The 14,685-nt window shown below is 40.1% G+C and overlaps 1 protein-coding gene across 1 annotated transcript; it reads right to left on the bottom strand.

The window, feature by feature from the left end:
- Positions 1–5,372: 5,372 nt before the first annotated feature.
- Positions 5,373–11,227, bottom strand: LOC116264200 (glucomannan 4-beta-mannosyltransferase 9). Its single transcript, XM_031644286.2, has 9 exons — positions 10,208–11,227; positions 9,990–10,088; positions 9,630–9,882; positions 8,224–8,334; positions 7,956–8,092; positions 6,936–7,049; positions 6,546–6,745; positions 6,258–6,449; positions 5,373–6,052 (listed from the first exon to the last, which is right to left on the bottom strand). The coding sequence occupies exons 1-9, from the start codon at positions 10,529–10,531 to the stop codon at positions 5,890–5,892; spliced, it is 1,593 nt and encodes a 530-aa protein (XP_031500146.1). The 5' UTR covers positions 10,532–11,227; the 3' UTR covers positions 5,373–5,889.
- Positions 11,228–14,685: the final 3,458 nt, after the last annotated feature.

The following is a 14,685-nucleotide window of genomic DNA, read 5'->3' as shown; positions in this document are numbered from 1 at the left end:
CCATGAGGCCCACAGGTTCAGACTGTCGGTGTGCTTCCAAGACTTATATCACTGCCATTCTTATTTGTTCAAGATCAAACAGTTAGTCTGCAAGACAAAATACGAAGTTTAACCTTGCTTATTGCCCAAGAAAAGAGCAAAGGCGTTTACCAATCACTGAGACGTGCTGAATGACAAGCTGACAAAGGCGACAGACAGAAAATGAATAGTAGTTTTCTTTTTCTTTTGCAGAGAGAGAGAGAGAGAGATGCAGGGGCTAATGCCGAAGAGATCCAGATCTAGTTCTCATATTTCGAATTTGTATTTACTGTTTTGTTTTGTTTGGATCGAGATCCAGAGATCCGTTTTTAGTTCATATAAAGGTGGTTAGACCACATTTTGTAATCAGAGATCAGCTTAATGAAACCTAATCCTTCTTTGCATTCTCCATTCTCTTTTCAGTTATTTCTATGTTTCCCTTCCTTGAGTTTTATTAGTTTACATATATATATATATATATAGAGAGAGAGAGAGAGAGAGAGATAACAACCAACCTTAGGGAATGAACAAATTAGAGAGAAGGCCCATCTGACAGAGGCTGACAACGATGATGATCCTGTTAACCATAGTAGGAAATATTCAACCCCTATCCCTATATACTGTCTTTAAACACCTACCACATGCTGTAAAGCCAAACCACCCACATGAACGCCCCAACACATATTCACCTAATCTCAGCTACTGCAGATCGTGGAGACAAGTTTTGTTATTAATTTCAAAGGACATGAATGTCGTATTCTTAGAATATTGAGTAAGAGAAATGTCATTGATTGTACTTTTTTTTTACTTAGATTTATTGTTTTGCTAAGTGATGAACATTTTAAATCGAATTTTAGGAAACAAACTCAAAGTGTGGTGGATGGCAAAAAAAAACAGCTAAAATTTCAAGTTGTTTTATTTAACTGCTTAAGTTATATCAAAGTAGACATTAAGTTAAAGATATCTAAATTTGACCTGTTTTTGTATAGAATTCTTGCAGAACATTGGCCACCGTCGATTCTTGTGATTACCTAATTAATTCAAGCATTGCACATAAAAGATCAAGCAGCACCAAACCATGATTCATATAAGAGCCGCATATGGATTGGATCTGGTTTGGGGATCTTGTCATTTTCTTGTTGGTACATAATTTACTTCTGACTCAATTACTAGCTTATATAGCTGTCTTATAATTGCTGTCGGTTATGCATTAGAATATGTCTTGGAAGCACACTATTCAGTGTGAACCTGTTGGCGTGATCAAAAAATGCTACAAAGAATAACATACTAGAAATTTCAACCTCACATGAAGTACTTCTAAAGGGTATCGAAATAGACTGAGCTGCCCAATGTAGCCATTGTAGCTAGGTTTATGTATTTTTTTGAAAGGGAATATATTACCAAGGAAAAAAAGATGTGGCAAGGGAAAAAAAATAGACAAAATAAAAGATGATGGGGCATGGCATAGTTGGTCTGGCAAACAGATCAGTTGAGAATGGTACTACTTTTCTAGATTGTAAATGGTGAGATTATAATACTTTGGTTGATGGGTGTGCCATACTCCACTCAAGTCCCAACGCAGCCCAGAACTCCAAGTTTAAAAGAGAGCTTGAATTTGGACCTGAACCAGGATGGTGATAAACAAATAGAAAGAACAACAAGCGGAAAACGTTTGCATAAAAGGAATGGATCACTCCTAGTATCAGATTCTTATTCTACCAGTTTTTTGCTTATTTACATGATTTCTTCTGCTCATTTTATGTCACATAAGTTTTCGCCTTCGATTCCTGCCCTAGCTCAACCGCCAAGTTTAACAGAAAAGGAACTGCGAGTTAGGGAGAGAAAGAGATGAATGCTTCCATTCATATTGTGACTTATGACTTATGAAGATTTTGATAACAGAGAGCAGGTATCATGATGCTCAAGTGGTTAACCTTTCGGATGATGTCAAGTCATCCAAAATCATGAGCACGAGACTCCATGTGTGTCTGCAAACTCTAAAGCCTTGTCTTTTCCCAACTTCTGCAGCAGTTAATTAAACTTTTGTTCTCACTTTCTCTTCGTATATATATATATATATGTATGGTGAAGAGAGAGAGAGAAAGAGAGCTGGAGGGTAGGGGTAGGGCAGGTCAGAGTCATTAAGTGGGGGTGTCCTTGAGTTGATCTTTCATCAGCTTGTCTATCAGAACATGATTGATGAGTGAGCCCTCCCTAGGTGGCATTATTAATGAGGCGTTGACAGTAACTGCTTCAACTGGATCTTGTCGGTCCACTGATCTCCATTCTAAATCTGAATCTTAAGACATTGTCGGTTCAACCTTGTTTTTTCTTTTCAAGAGAAAAAAAACTTTTATATGACATTTTATTTCACCAAAATTTTGCTGCCTTGGCTTCTTCAAGCACCTGTATGTATCTCCATTTCATCAAGGCACCCAGCAGATCTCCATGTATTTCTTCTTAATCTCTCTCCCTCTCTCTGATATTTCAATGGCAACTGCTTTGTTGGTCCTGCTTCTTTCATTCTCTTTTTCTTCAGACATCCACCTAACTTACTTATTGTGATGTATATGCAGATATATCTGTCAGCACACCATGTACTCCACATGCTCCTTAATTGCAGCCTGCAGGCAAGTGCTCATAGACCACTACTATATTCCCTAGGTCTCATGACTCATCCCAAAAAAATTGTGGCCATAGAAAAGAACTTCTAGTGCATTTCTAGTTTGCAGAGCTCATTAATGAGTGCCCCTTGGGGAACCATCCTAAGGATCAACTTCTGGTTCTAAAGAGGGTGTCACATTTACAAACTTTTTATATGGGCCACAGTTTTTTTCCTATAGGGTTTAGGTTTGAAACAGAGAGCTATGAAGAAAAAAATGTGTGCCCATATCAGGAAATTCCAAGAAAATGTGGTAATTTTCTAAATGCAGGAACATTAATTTGGCCACTAGTTCACAAGCAAATATTTTTCAATAAAATGGAGAGCGTAAGTTCACTGCAATAGAATATTCCCTATATTCATTTCCCAGACGCAAGCCATGTGCCAAAGAAAAAAATGAAATTATTTTTCTCAAAACATGTTTTGAAGCAACTCATGTACTTCTTCAATATGTTTAACGTGAGCCCAATTAATCTCGAGTACCATACTTGCACAAATCTAGAAAAGTAAATAAAATGGAACAACTTCTTTTGGATCTTATAATTAATGTAGTTGTCCACAGGCTCTTTTTCCACTGGAGCAAGTTACACATCACATGCTGGCTCCACATATTTTACTGCAAAACGACTTAAGTGTTCTTTAATATGGAAAGAAGAAGGGAGAGATATGAGACAGAAGAGAGAGAGAGAGAGAGAGAGAGAGAGAGAGAGGGCAGCAATGTACCTCAGCTAAGTGGGGTCCCGAGTCGTGACCCTTTGTTCCATGGACTTCTAGATTGCTGTTGTAGAGGGACCAGCTCACCTGCATCATGGTTTGTTTGCAGCTTGCTAGGACACAGTGGTGGCAACTTGAAGAGGTCAGGTACAGATTCATGCATAAGTACATCTAAATTCTCAATCTTTCTTTTCGACTGGAATAAATTTAATTGAAATGGGTGTTAGATTCCTTGATTCCGTATACAAGATCTGACAACATTTCAAAAGCAGATGCTAATGAAAATGCCAATTTCAATGGTTTAGGCGAAAATCTTGGCCATTTGGAAAACCCAGTTCAGTGGTTGATCGGCTGTTATCAAATCAGCCATGTAGATCACATGTATATGGACGAATCTGATTAAAAAGAAGGAAGGGAAATAAAATATTGAGATTGTAGATAAGATTTCACCGGACTCAAAAAATGGGCATATGACATTTAGATGAAGAAAATGTAATCCATTGCAGGAATAGAGTGGCTGGCCAATGGACGAGCTGCTTTAGGTGATTTGTGTTTTGATGCAAATCCTGCAAATGTGTCACAAAGATCTGCCAGTTATTCTACGGTACAGGCTGCGCTGAGGAGAATCAGAGAACTTGCCGGAAATTTATCAAATAACTTAAGTGAAAAATAAAATTTAAAGTAAACATTATCAGTATTCCTCAATCCCATAAGAAGAGTCCATTCATACAAACAACGGAAACCTAATCTGATTTTAGATCCTTAAGATCCGAGTGTGAACATATATTTTCCATGCTTCTTCTTCTTTGCAAACCCGCTGGTGTTACAAGTACATAATGATTTAATTCATCATGCTGGACCACACAAACAACTACTATAACTGCGAAGTTTTCCTCTCATTACTAGAGCTTATGAAAATGTTAAATCTTTTAAAGATCAATCACTGGTTCCTATTTCAGCTAGCGACGAAGGGACCAGAAAAAACTGCTCCACATGCGTTCAACATGGTTATGTCACAATTGTCAAGTGATGTTTCACATCTCTTGTCATTGAGTCCACAGTGATGTGCGGAGCAAATGCCTTCTACAAACAGTTGGAAAGCGAGTTCTCCTTTCTAATTGTGGCATTGGGTTCTATTGTACATGTGCATGAGATTTGACTAACTTTCAATCTCTGCAAATTTTCGTAGAAGGCCATAGTTTCAGAGGAAAGTGGTGACCTTTCTCCTGAAAGCAAGCCCTGATGGGTATTCTGCATTTTGTCTGCGGCATTCTTGATGCACTGCCCTGTAGTGTTGCAAGGTGAGTTCTACTTTAAACTTGGCATTATCCTGATGCGGTAAAGGGATGACAAGAAAGGTTCAAATGTCACGGGTCTGCCTCAAAATTTGGGATATGTTGACTGTCATCTTGCAAAGCGAATTTTTACACTTGAAACGATAGCCTGCTGACTCTGCTCTGAATGCAGAGACTGGTTATGATTCCCTGGAAAATTTTCCAATCATAAGCATCTCTCAAAATAAACAAAAGAAACAAGCATGACCCACCATCAAGAACAGGATCAAGCATCAAGATCTGTGACAACCAGCCACTGGGACCATGAAAGCTCCACAGTTCTTAGGTCTTTATGGCTTCATTTGACGCATCACACAAACTACCGTTGCTCAAGGAAATAATGGAGTATGCATGACTAAGATCTAGAGATGGTACACTGGCTTAGGATTCAAGATCTGTTTGAATTTTGAAATATACAATCTCGAAAGTACCTGAATGATCACACGCTTGAACAGACTACACAGCCACATGCAAACGAGCGGACACACATCGCACATGGGTTGATCATAATGGAAAAGGAAATTGGAATGTTATCCTTTCCATAGGAATCACCACCACCAGTGTTGAGTACCTAATTCACTAATAAACAACGCCCCTGGCCTGTGCAGGACACTTCTTACTGGAGGAATCTCCTTGGGAAAAAATGTTACAACTTTGTCCTTTTTCTGTAGAATTTTATTCCACACACACAAAAAACCAGGATAACTTGAGTTCCACGATTACAATTTTTACACCACCGATGGAGAATCATCCCAGCTCAGGGGTGTCTTTATCTCAACTAAGGAATGCAATGCAGTACTATAAATAGTAACAACAATAAGAAGAGCAAAACAAAATTCAATTTTTCTTCACATTGAACGAAAGTGAAATAGGAAGAAGAAGGTAACTACTGTTGATCTGCTTTCCTTCACCTGTATGCTTGAAACAGGCCTTGACACGATTATAGTGGACGCATGGAACTATGCTGCAATCTTTACTAGCAGGTTGTTCACATTCTTCTCCAGGACTTCTTGTTCACGACGTTGATTCTATATAATCCTCACAGTATAAAGAATTCCAAGGACCTTCTTCTACCAGCTATCACTGAACATCTGGAAAGAGTATGATCTAGTGAAACACTTCTTAAATTACAAGATAAGTCTTCCCTTCCTGACCATTTCATCAAGAAGTAGGCACGAACGTGCCAACATAACCGAAGCCCATGACAAAGAAGGCAACAGCTTGCAGGTAGAGGTATATGTAGTAATGATTCTTTCCGTTGGCAAGATCATAGCAAGCGCAGAAGAACAGAAAGACACCAAATCCGAGCTCTAGAAGATGAAGCCTGGCTCCGACATCAAAATTACATATTAATCAATCTCAAATAATTTCGCACACTCAAATATGGACTGAGCAGAATGCACAAGTAAACGCATTTTGCAATACATACTGAACAGTTCGAAAAATGATCAACTGAAAGAAGAAATTATGAACTTGTGCAGTTGTGCTATAACAATTGATGAATTTATTAGTGGAGTGGATAAATTTACCTTTCACCGAACCTTGATCGGTTCTTCTTTACGGGTTTAACCTGCTTGGCTTTCAAAACATCGCCTAGTTTTTCTGTGACGACCCACTCGTTCACTCTTCCTGCTTCCAGCAGTCCAATGAAAGTCGCTTTGGTTCGGTGCAGAGACATCACATTCTCAAACAGTATCCAGAAGACCAGAAGATGAATGGACCTAATCGAAACAGACACCAACAATCAGAATCCAGTCGGATCCTAGATCTGTGACCGTTGAAAGCATCACTACTCAACTCAAAATTGTAATCCAAACCTTGGAGTGCTCAAGGCATTGAGGATCGTAATGGCTGATGGAATATAGACAGCTCCCCACTTGGGGATCTCTGCTTCTGGAACCAAAACAGTAGCGGGGATGACTATGCAGTAGAAGATGAAGGTAACAATGTGGGCAATGACCTTCCTGACGAAGAAGAAGGAGTAGATCACGTAGAACTTCTTCCAGGCAGTTACTTTCTAAAATTTCAACAATCAGAGTAGAAAAACCAACAAATTCAAGTTAGTAACTTAATTCAAAACAGTTCTGCAACCAAATGGTTGGAAAAGATACGGCAGCGTTAAATGCCTCAATTGGCAGATACAAAGGTCAGGTCCAATCATTCATCCCTTACGATCATCGGTACGCAAGAGAGATTTAGAAAATAACCTTGTTCTTTATGATCTCCATAGCCATCTTCCTGAACAAGTTAGCTGGGCCACAGGACCACCGGTGCTGCTGGTAACGATATGCCTTGAACGTACTTGGTAGCTCGTTCTTCACCTGTCAATAGTTTTCAATTCAGAACTTTTCCATTAGCAAAGAGGCAGAGCCATTGCTTGGTGCAACAGTAAAACGTGGACACTTCGACCTGTTACAGAGACACGTAAATGAATCGACTCATGACACGGGCTTGACACGCAGGCATGCATCAGTTAAGTTTTTTTTTTTTATTCTTAATGAGTTTTCCGAAGTTTAGATATTAAAATATATCGTTCAATAAATACACTACAATTAAAAAATTTAATGATCCTTTTGACTCTCTAGTTGGCCAGTTGGTGCTTTTGTCGACCGACCCCAGCTCATGACTGGGAGTTTGGTCTGCCGACAGGACGATGCGATCAATAATTTTGGATCAACTCAATAAACACGATTCAACGGGCAATTTATTCAAATCAATTTTTACAATAAACTGCTTAGGAAAGAATGCAGATGGTTCAAATCCATCACATGGGCATGGCCAATTAAGATCCAAATTGATCAAATCCATGATTTGGGCAGGGCCAATTAAGATGCAGCTGATCAGAATCTGATCGCCGGTTCATTCTTGAACAGGCACTCGGTCAGAGCCCATTTGCCCTCATATTTTCTAGTAAGTGAAGAAGAAGAAGAAGAAGAAGAAAGGATGTGAAATGCAAGATGTTCCACTGACAAAGAGAAAATGAGACCTTTGGTCATTATAAATAAGATGTTCCTCCAGTAAAAACCGCAAGGGGAAAAATGAGGAGGAATTAAATTAACTGACCCGTCCAACGACAGGCCCAACCCCCAATGAAAAAAAAAAAGTATAAGCACACCGAGACAACGACAATTATTGAAGGAGTGGGGGCCATGATGGTGCAAACATACGTCTACGCATACGGTCATAAATTCGTATATTTATACGCAAAGGAGAGGCTACCCGTATACCTTGAGGTCACCGACGTATACGAACTTCCATCCCCTGAGGCTGGCCCGGACGGCTAGGTCCATGTCCTCCACAGTGGTCCGGTCCTTCCACCCGCCCGCCTCGTTGATGGCAGAGATCCGCCACACACCCGCCGTCCCTTCACATCAAGCATTCACCACACAATGGCAGAGCTCTCATTAATCACCAAACGTCCATGATTTGCCACCATCCCTTCTGAGCAGGACTCAGTAGAGAGAGAGAGCGACAGGGAGAGACTGTGAAATTTACCATTGAAGCCGAAGAAGGCATAGGTGGAGGAGCCGACTTCCTGCTCCACCGTGAAATGGTAGTCCAGGGACATCTCCTGCATCCTTGTCATGAGGCACTCGTCGGAATTCACTGCAAGAAAGTTGCCGACCCAACTTTAATTTTTTTTCTTTTCCGGCGGCCCTCCCTTCGTACACGCAGTAAAAAACTTTATGCATGAGTACTTTCCCGTATCTCAATGGTTTTAGACGTTCGGTCGTTTCGATTAGATTTGACCAAGTAAATGCGATCGCCGTGCTTGCTCTGATTAAGAACCAGCAGTTAGATCATTTTGGCTCTTCAATGCGTACGTCGTTCATTAAATGAGATAAAATTTTGCATGCGAGTCAGGTTCAGGTTATTAAAGGGTTATTTGGTTTCAGAACAACTAAGTGTAACACGTTTATATGGTCCAATGGGATCTAAACTTGCGAATTGCTAGAGTTTAGATGACATGGCTCTTAAACTTGTAGACAAGTTTTTCGCAGATCTCAACTCAATAAGTGCACTTGTTTTTTCTTAAAAGCAAGAAGAAGTTGGTAAAACAGACAGACGAGATGGAGAAAAAGAAAAAACGACCGTAGAAGTGTCGGTGGTAGTCCAGGGAGGTCCACCAAAGATGGTGTCTGCTGATAAATAATTGCACATGGGCTTTGTCAAAAAAACTATTGCAAACATTATTTTATGTATACCATAAAGACCTCTTGGATACTCTTAATTCTAGAGAGATAATAAAAGATACAGGAAGAACTATTAGTCGGAAAAAAATGGCACCGTGCGACAGAGAGAAAGAGAGAGACTGTGGGGTCCCTCTTTTTTGACAAGCTGTGACAGCCAATCTCGCCACGGCACAAGGAGTAAGAACAAACGGTCACCGACACATGCTTCCACAGCCTTTTCACCACCTTGATTCCTAATCGAAAGTCTATGACCCTCCAATATCACGTTTAGTTCAACATATCACTGTCGGCAGCGATGTGAAGTGAAGCTGCTGCAGAGACTTCCTGCTTAATTTCGAATCAAAGCTTGTTTTATTGGCAGAGAATGCCTGGACGTACTGGGAAAAAATGGTGTCCTTCTCTGTTTTTAATGTAAAATCTAAAGAAGAAAAAGTACCAACTCTATGGAACGTTTCATGTGAAACTAAGCCACGGGGCCTCGACGGTTCTAAATCTTAGCACGTGAAGCTGGTGAGAGATGGGAGAAAGAGAAGCGATGACTTCTCCCGATGTGGACTAGGAAACTGAACTGTAACAGTAAATCTCTGATTGCCGTTAGGAAAGTAGGCGGAGAAATAAGTGGAAGGCCAAACAAACTCCAACTCGTTCTTCAGAGATTGTTAGTTAAAGCATTAATGGCGGAAAATCAATGGCCTGATCTTTCCTTACCGAACTTCCATCGAGCTTGGACGAGACCAATGTCAGGGTTGTGCATGAGAAAAGGAATGGTTTTCCACAGGAAATCGGGCTCCGGCTGGAAATCGGCGTCGAATATGGCCACATAGTCGCATTCTCTCACGTAGCTGCGCTTCATCCCTTCCTTCAGGGCTCCCGCTTTGTACCCATTTCTGTTATCCCTGATCTCATACTTTATGTTGATTCCCTTGCTAGCCCACCTCTGGCATTCGAGCTCCACCATGTCCTAATGATGAGCACCAACACCACCAATCCAATTTAAGAAAATGACGAAAAATCAATGGCACCCACCAATTAAATTTTGCACGAAAAAGTTTTCTTTACTCTGTTCACCTTAATGACGGGATCAGTAGAGTCATCCAACACCTGAATGATGATTCTGTCTGACGGCCATGAAAGCCCACATGCAGCCCCGATGGACAACTGGTAAACCTGCGGAGAGATAAAACGAAGTAGATGAAATTAAACACGAGTTAAAGAAAAAAAACGCAGATCTATCTAGACAAGGAAAAAAGTTTTGATGGGTAGGAAAGAAGAAACCGATTTCAGACCTCTCTTTCGTTGAACATTGGTATCTGAACCAGCACCATGGGGTAGGCGCTGTTGCCGAGCTCGACGTCGTCCCTGATGGGCTCCCATTTGTACCGCTTCTCGGGCTTCCTGCCCAAGAGCTTGACGATGACGATGACGATGGCCATGTAGAGCCTCTCCATGAAGAGCATGAGGGACATGATGAGGCAGATGACGACGGCGACCTTCAGCAAGGGCACGATGAGGGGCGTGCGGATCTGCTTCCACATGAGGGAGATCTGCCCGGCGACATCCCCTCCTTGGTAGGAATCCGGGAGGACGTCCGTCGTCGACAAGCTATCCATCTCTCTTGCTGTCTCCGAAACAGGGGAGGCTCGGAGGAGGGGGAGACAGAGCAATGCAGAAGAAAGGAAAGAGAAGCGGTTAAAGGAAAAGCCAAAGAACAGATCAGCTGAACTGCAGCTTTTCCACTCTAGCAGGTGGAGAACTTTTAGCTTAAACGCCGGCAGACAATGTGTGTGTGTGTTTTGTGTGCTGGACTGTCAGTCCCCCACTAAAGACAGAGGACGAGAGAGAGGGGAGGTAGTAAGAAAGAATTCAGATCTCTCTTTTGATCTGAGATATACTAATAAACAAAAGAAAGAAGCATCTCTGCAGCTAAGGTCTCTATCCTTCAAACACAAAACACAAACACACTCTCTCTGCTCTCTCCCCCTTGTTTTTGTCTCCTCTCCTTCCCCTTCTTCACAAAGTTACGGGTGCCTTGCCGACCCTTGAGTCTTCTGGAAGCAATGCAAAAGAAGATGGGACCTCCCTCTGCAACCTTTTAGGGTCTCCAACTTTGAGCAGGGGCAGAAAGAAGAAATGGGTAGTGCTGAGAACGAAAGAGGACTCCTTCTGCTCTCTGCTCTGTGCAGAGAGAGGTATAGAGAGAGAGAGAAGATGTGGGTGTACCAAGATAAGAGTGGGGCGGTTGATTCTTTTATATGCATAAAAGGGAAGGGGAAGGTAGAGGTTTAAACTGCAGCAAAACTAGAAAGCAGGCAGGCTCCCTGTTTCATGGTTTTGCTGTTAAAAAAACAAAAAGGAAAAAACCAATAATTTCTTTATTTGGTTAACCCCCAGTAACTCTTCTCTTTCTCTCTCTAGGGAGTAATTGATTCAGAGTCTTAGACGGCCATTATTAGGCGTCGCCCTCCCTCTCTCAAAAAGGATGATGTCTGGTCGACACCCTCGTGACGCTTCCCCCTTCGCTGCTCTGTACCCGTCACCAAACAGACCTTATGGTCATTCTTTCTTTACGGAAAAAATTCGAAGCCATCGACTCGTCAGTCTAAATCTCCACAGCAGAGTGCTGAGAATGAGAGATGAGAAGCCATTGGGGACCTCCGATGATTACTTCGTTAGTTAAATGAAGGAATGACTGCGGATTCGGCCCCTCCCCGTGGTCTCTCGAATGATTCCCTCTGCTGCTTTGCTTCTGAATCAAGAAATCCCATTCATTTCAGCTGCTGCGGATCCGCAGGGCCAAAGAAACTCCTTTATCGGATCAGGATGAGAGGCCTGCCGGTGGACCCGATCTTCTCTGTTACTAGGCTCATAACCAGGTTCAGATTTGATCCCCACTTGCGGACCCATCTGGAATCTGTATCAATTTTAGTATGCTTGGATTCTAAGGCAGTAGGATTTTCTGGATTTTCTTACTTAGTGGGGAGCTAAGCATCGCATCGTGTATTCATAGTTTTTGTCTACAAAAATAGCACCAACGAGAATCGAACCAGGGACTCGAGCTCAGGAGTGGGTCGGATTGTTATAATACTTAACATACTATAAAAATGAATAATAGAACATAGTAAATTGAGATGCCTAACCTTAAATCAGAATATAAACGGGTTCTACTTATATATTCTAATAGTATTGAACACAAAATTAACCGCTTTTTAAATTATTTAAACAGTGATGTATATGTAATATAGATCTTAACAGGGTTTGGCAGCCCTACATATAAGTCCATGAAAGTCACGTACCCTAGGCTTGGAACTCTTTATGAAATATTCATGATTATTTACTTATGGGATATCTTGAGATCGAGACCATTGAACTAAATCGAAAAGGAATAGTTAACCAAACCCTAATGTGCTCAGTATGACATTGTTAGGTGCAATGCCCATTGTCATATAATTAAGACTGCCTTCAAAAATAAGTTCCCTCCTTAAACCTTTTAGTAGTTTCTCTCATCAGGACAAGCATGTACGCTTAGATCCAAAATGGACAGAGTCGGCACTGAATCTCTTGCCAACTGCTAAAAAATAAAAATATTCATTATTTTATTTATTTTAAATAAATAAAAATAAATAACATAAAATTAATCAAAAGCTAATAAAATAGACAAGTTGACACCTTGTATTGGCCAATCGATCAAGCAAATGTGACACTGTTTTGATTTGGTCGATTAAATAATATGTAGAGATTTTGCCAAGAAATATCGACTTGCTTCAAGTCGGAAGTTTTCAAGCCAAAGTCATCTTCCAATTTTCCTTATTCATATTTATAGTCCAACATATATTTACTAGTGTTTGCAGTTGTGAAAGTATAATTTTGTTTACCAGGAAATGCATGGTAAGCCAACTATCAGGTTTACAAGTGTTCTTGTAGTCGTAAAAAAAATACTGGTGCTTATAACAATCCGCAGTTAGCTTAAACTAATGCATGCAACTGTCTCAAAAATAAGTAATAAAACAAGTACATTCACATGTTAAGATGTGGTCGGAAGCATATTTAACCGTGTCTGGTGTTGAGCTTATGACCTCTTTCAAGTTCACTCTGCTATTATAAGTAAATAATCTTTTCCAAAAAATGTTGTATATATATATACATATATACATATTTGTGTGTGTGTACATACATACATACACACACGTGGGTCTTACACAAAAGTATTATGTACCTACCAAATACACACACATACATATATATTTATAAGACCGGTATACATATATATATATATATATATATATATATATATATATATATACATATATATATATATATATATATATATATATATATATACCTTTCGTTGTCGAATTTGTAAGAGAAACTGGTCCGCAATCAAAGGGAGAAATGAAGTGGAGTTTGGTTGGGGTTGACAGAAGCGACTGATTTTTAAAGTTTTGCATCTTTACCAGTCTTGTGAGAGAAGAGAGAGTGGAGACTTTGACGTTCTACCAGAAGTGGAAGGGGAGGACCGACTGGAGGGAAGGTCGCCCGAAAATGCTCACTAACTGGCGGCGATGTCAATGGTTCGGCCCCATACGTTTTAACAAAGACGAAAGATCACATCGGCCGTGATCATCTAAAATTCGTTACTACTTCATCAACCCAAGATTTCGCATAATACTGTCTTAATCCCTCCCTCGTGAGATATCATGTCCGAGTCACAAACAACTTTAGTTGGTATTTCGCCGTATATAAAGCAAAACTAGACGTTGATCTCTCTAGAACATGACATGACAGCCCGATTGTTGGGTATATTTCTCTTTCTAATTAAATGCACATTCTTCTGACTTGTTCTCCGTTGAGAAGGTGACAAAAAATCTGGTACTAGAAGTCTTAACCTTTTAGTTTTCGCCGTTGAGATTTTTTGTCTTCTCAATGACTTGCAAAACTTTTCCCCTCAATGAAATAAGTAAATTGTGATTTACCATCCGTTCATTTGGATATACTGCGTCTCATGATCTTGATGAGTAACGCGTTTGTTGTTCTGAAGAATTTATTCTCTCATCAAACACCCTCTTAAGGACTCTGGGTCCGTGTACTGAGACTCAATCTCTTCTGCCACCTCACATTCTTAAATAGATCTGACGTCTCATCCAGCGTCAGTGCAGGACCTCTTGGAAAAGTAAGTCGCTGATGCTCGCAACGGTCACCAAAATGGATGACCCAGATTTCAGATTACCTCGAAAACAAAACCATGTAGTCACGAACAGGGAAGGTGGAGATTTTTTTCTCTTGAAATGAGTGAAATTTGCACTACTTAGACTTCGTCCACTTAATGAGATTTAGTTTGGGGATTTAATGTATTAAGATGGAGATATCAAAATAATTTTGTTTCCTGCTTGGGGAGGTTGCTTAACATGTGGAACACCATAGCGTACTTTTATGTGCTAACCATCTTAAGAGATCTTAAAAATTTTCTTTTTCAAAGAAAAAAAAAAACTAAAACATCTTAATCTTCAATATCTTTTATTAGGTCGCCTCTTTTTTATAAAAGTTAAACTTCAATTTTCCTTGAAAAATTTGTCAAGGTAAGAACAAGTGTCTCAAGCATCAACTCAACCCTGGACCTAAGGAACATGGTAAAAAGAAATATTAAAAAAATCTTTAATAGACTCATCCAAAAATATGCATGAAAATATTAATGAAACAATTTTAAAAGTATTTTATGGATTTACTTCAACTGTTAAAATATATTACATAACTGTTGCATTTGCCAAAC

This window comes from Nymphaea colorata, chromosome 11, assembly GCF_008831285.2.
Source record: "Nymphaea colorata isolate Beijing-Zhang1983 chromosome 11, ASM883128v2, whole genome shotgun sequence".
NCBI classification, from domain to species: Eukaryota; Viridiplantae; Streptophyta; class Magnoliopsida; order Nymphaeales; family Nymphaeaceae; genus Nymphaea; species Nymphaea colorata.
This window is presented reverse-complemented; position numbering and strand designations above follow the sequence as displayed.

What these genes read in the sequence shown, in the direction of transcription:
- LOC116264200 (XM_031644286.2), bottom strand. Translation starts at nt 10,531, where the DNA reads ATGGATAGCTTGTCGACGACGGACGTCCTCCCGGATTCCTACCAAGGA. An exon ending in CCAAGCTCGATGGAAGTTCG is followed by an intron (nt 8,335 to 9,629) that starts GTAAGGAAAGAT and finishes ACTTTCTTGCAG; the next exon opens with TGAATTCCGACGAGTGCCTC. An exon ending in TATACGTCGGTGACCTCAAG is followed by an intron (nt 7,050 to 7,955) that starts GTATACGGGTAG and finishes AACTATTGACAG; the next exon opens with GTGAAGAACGAGCTACCAAG.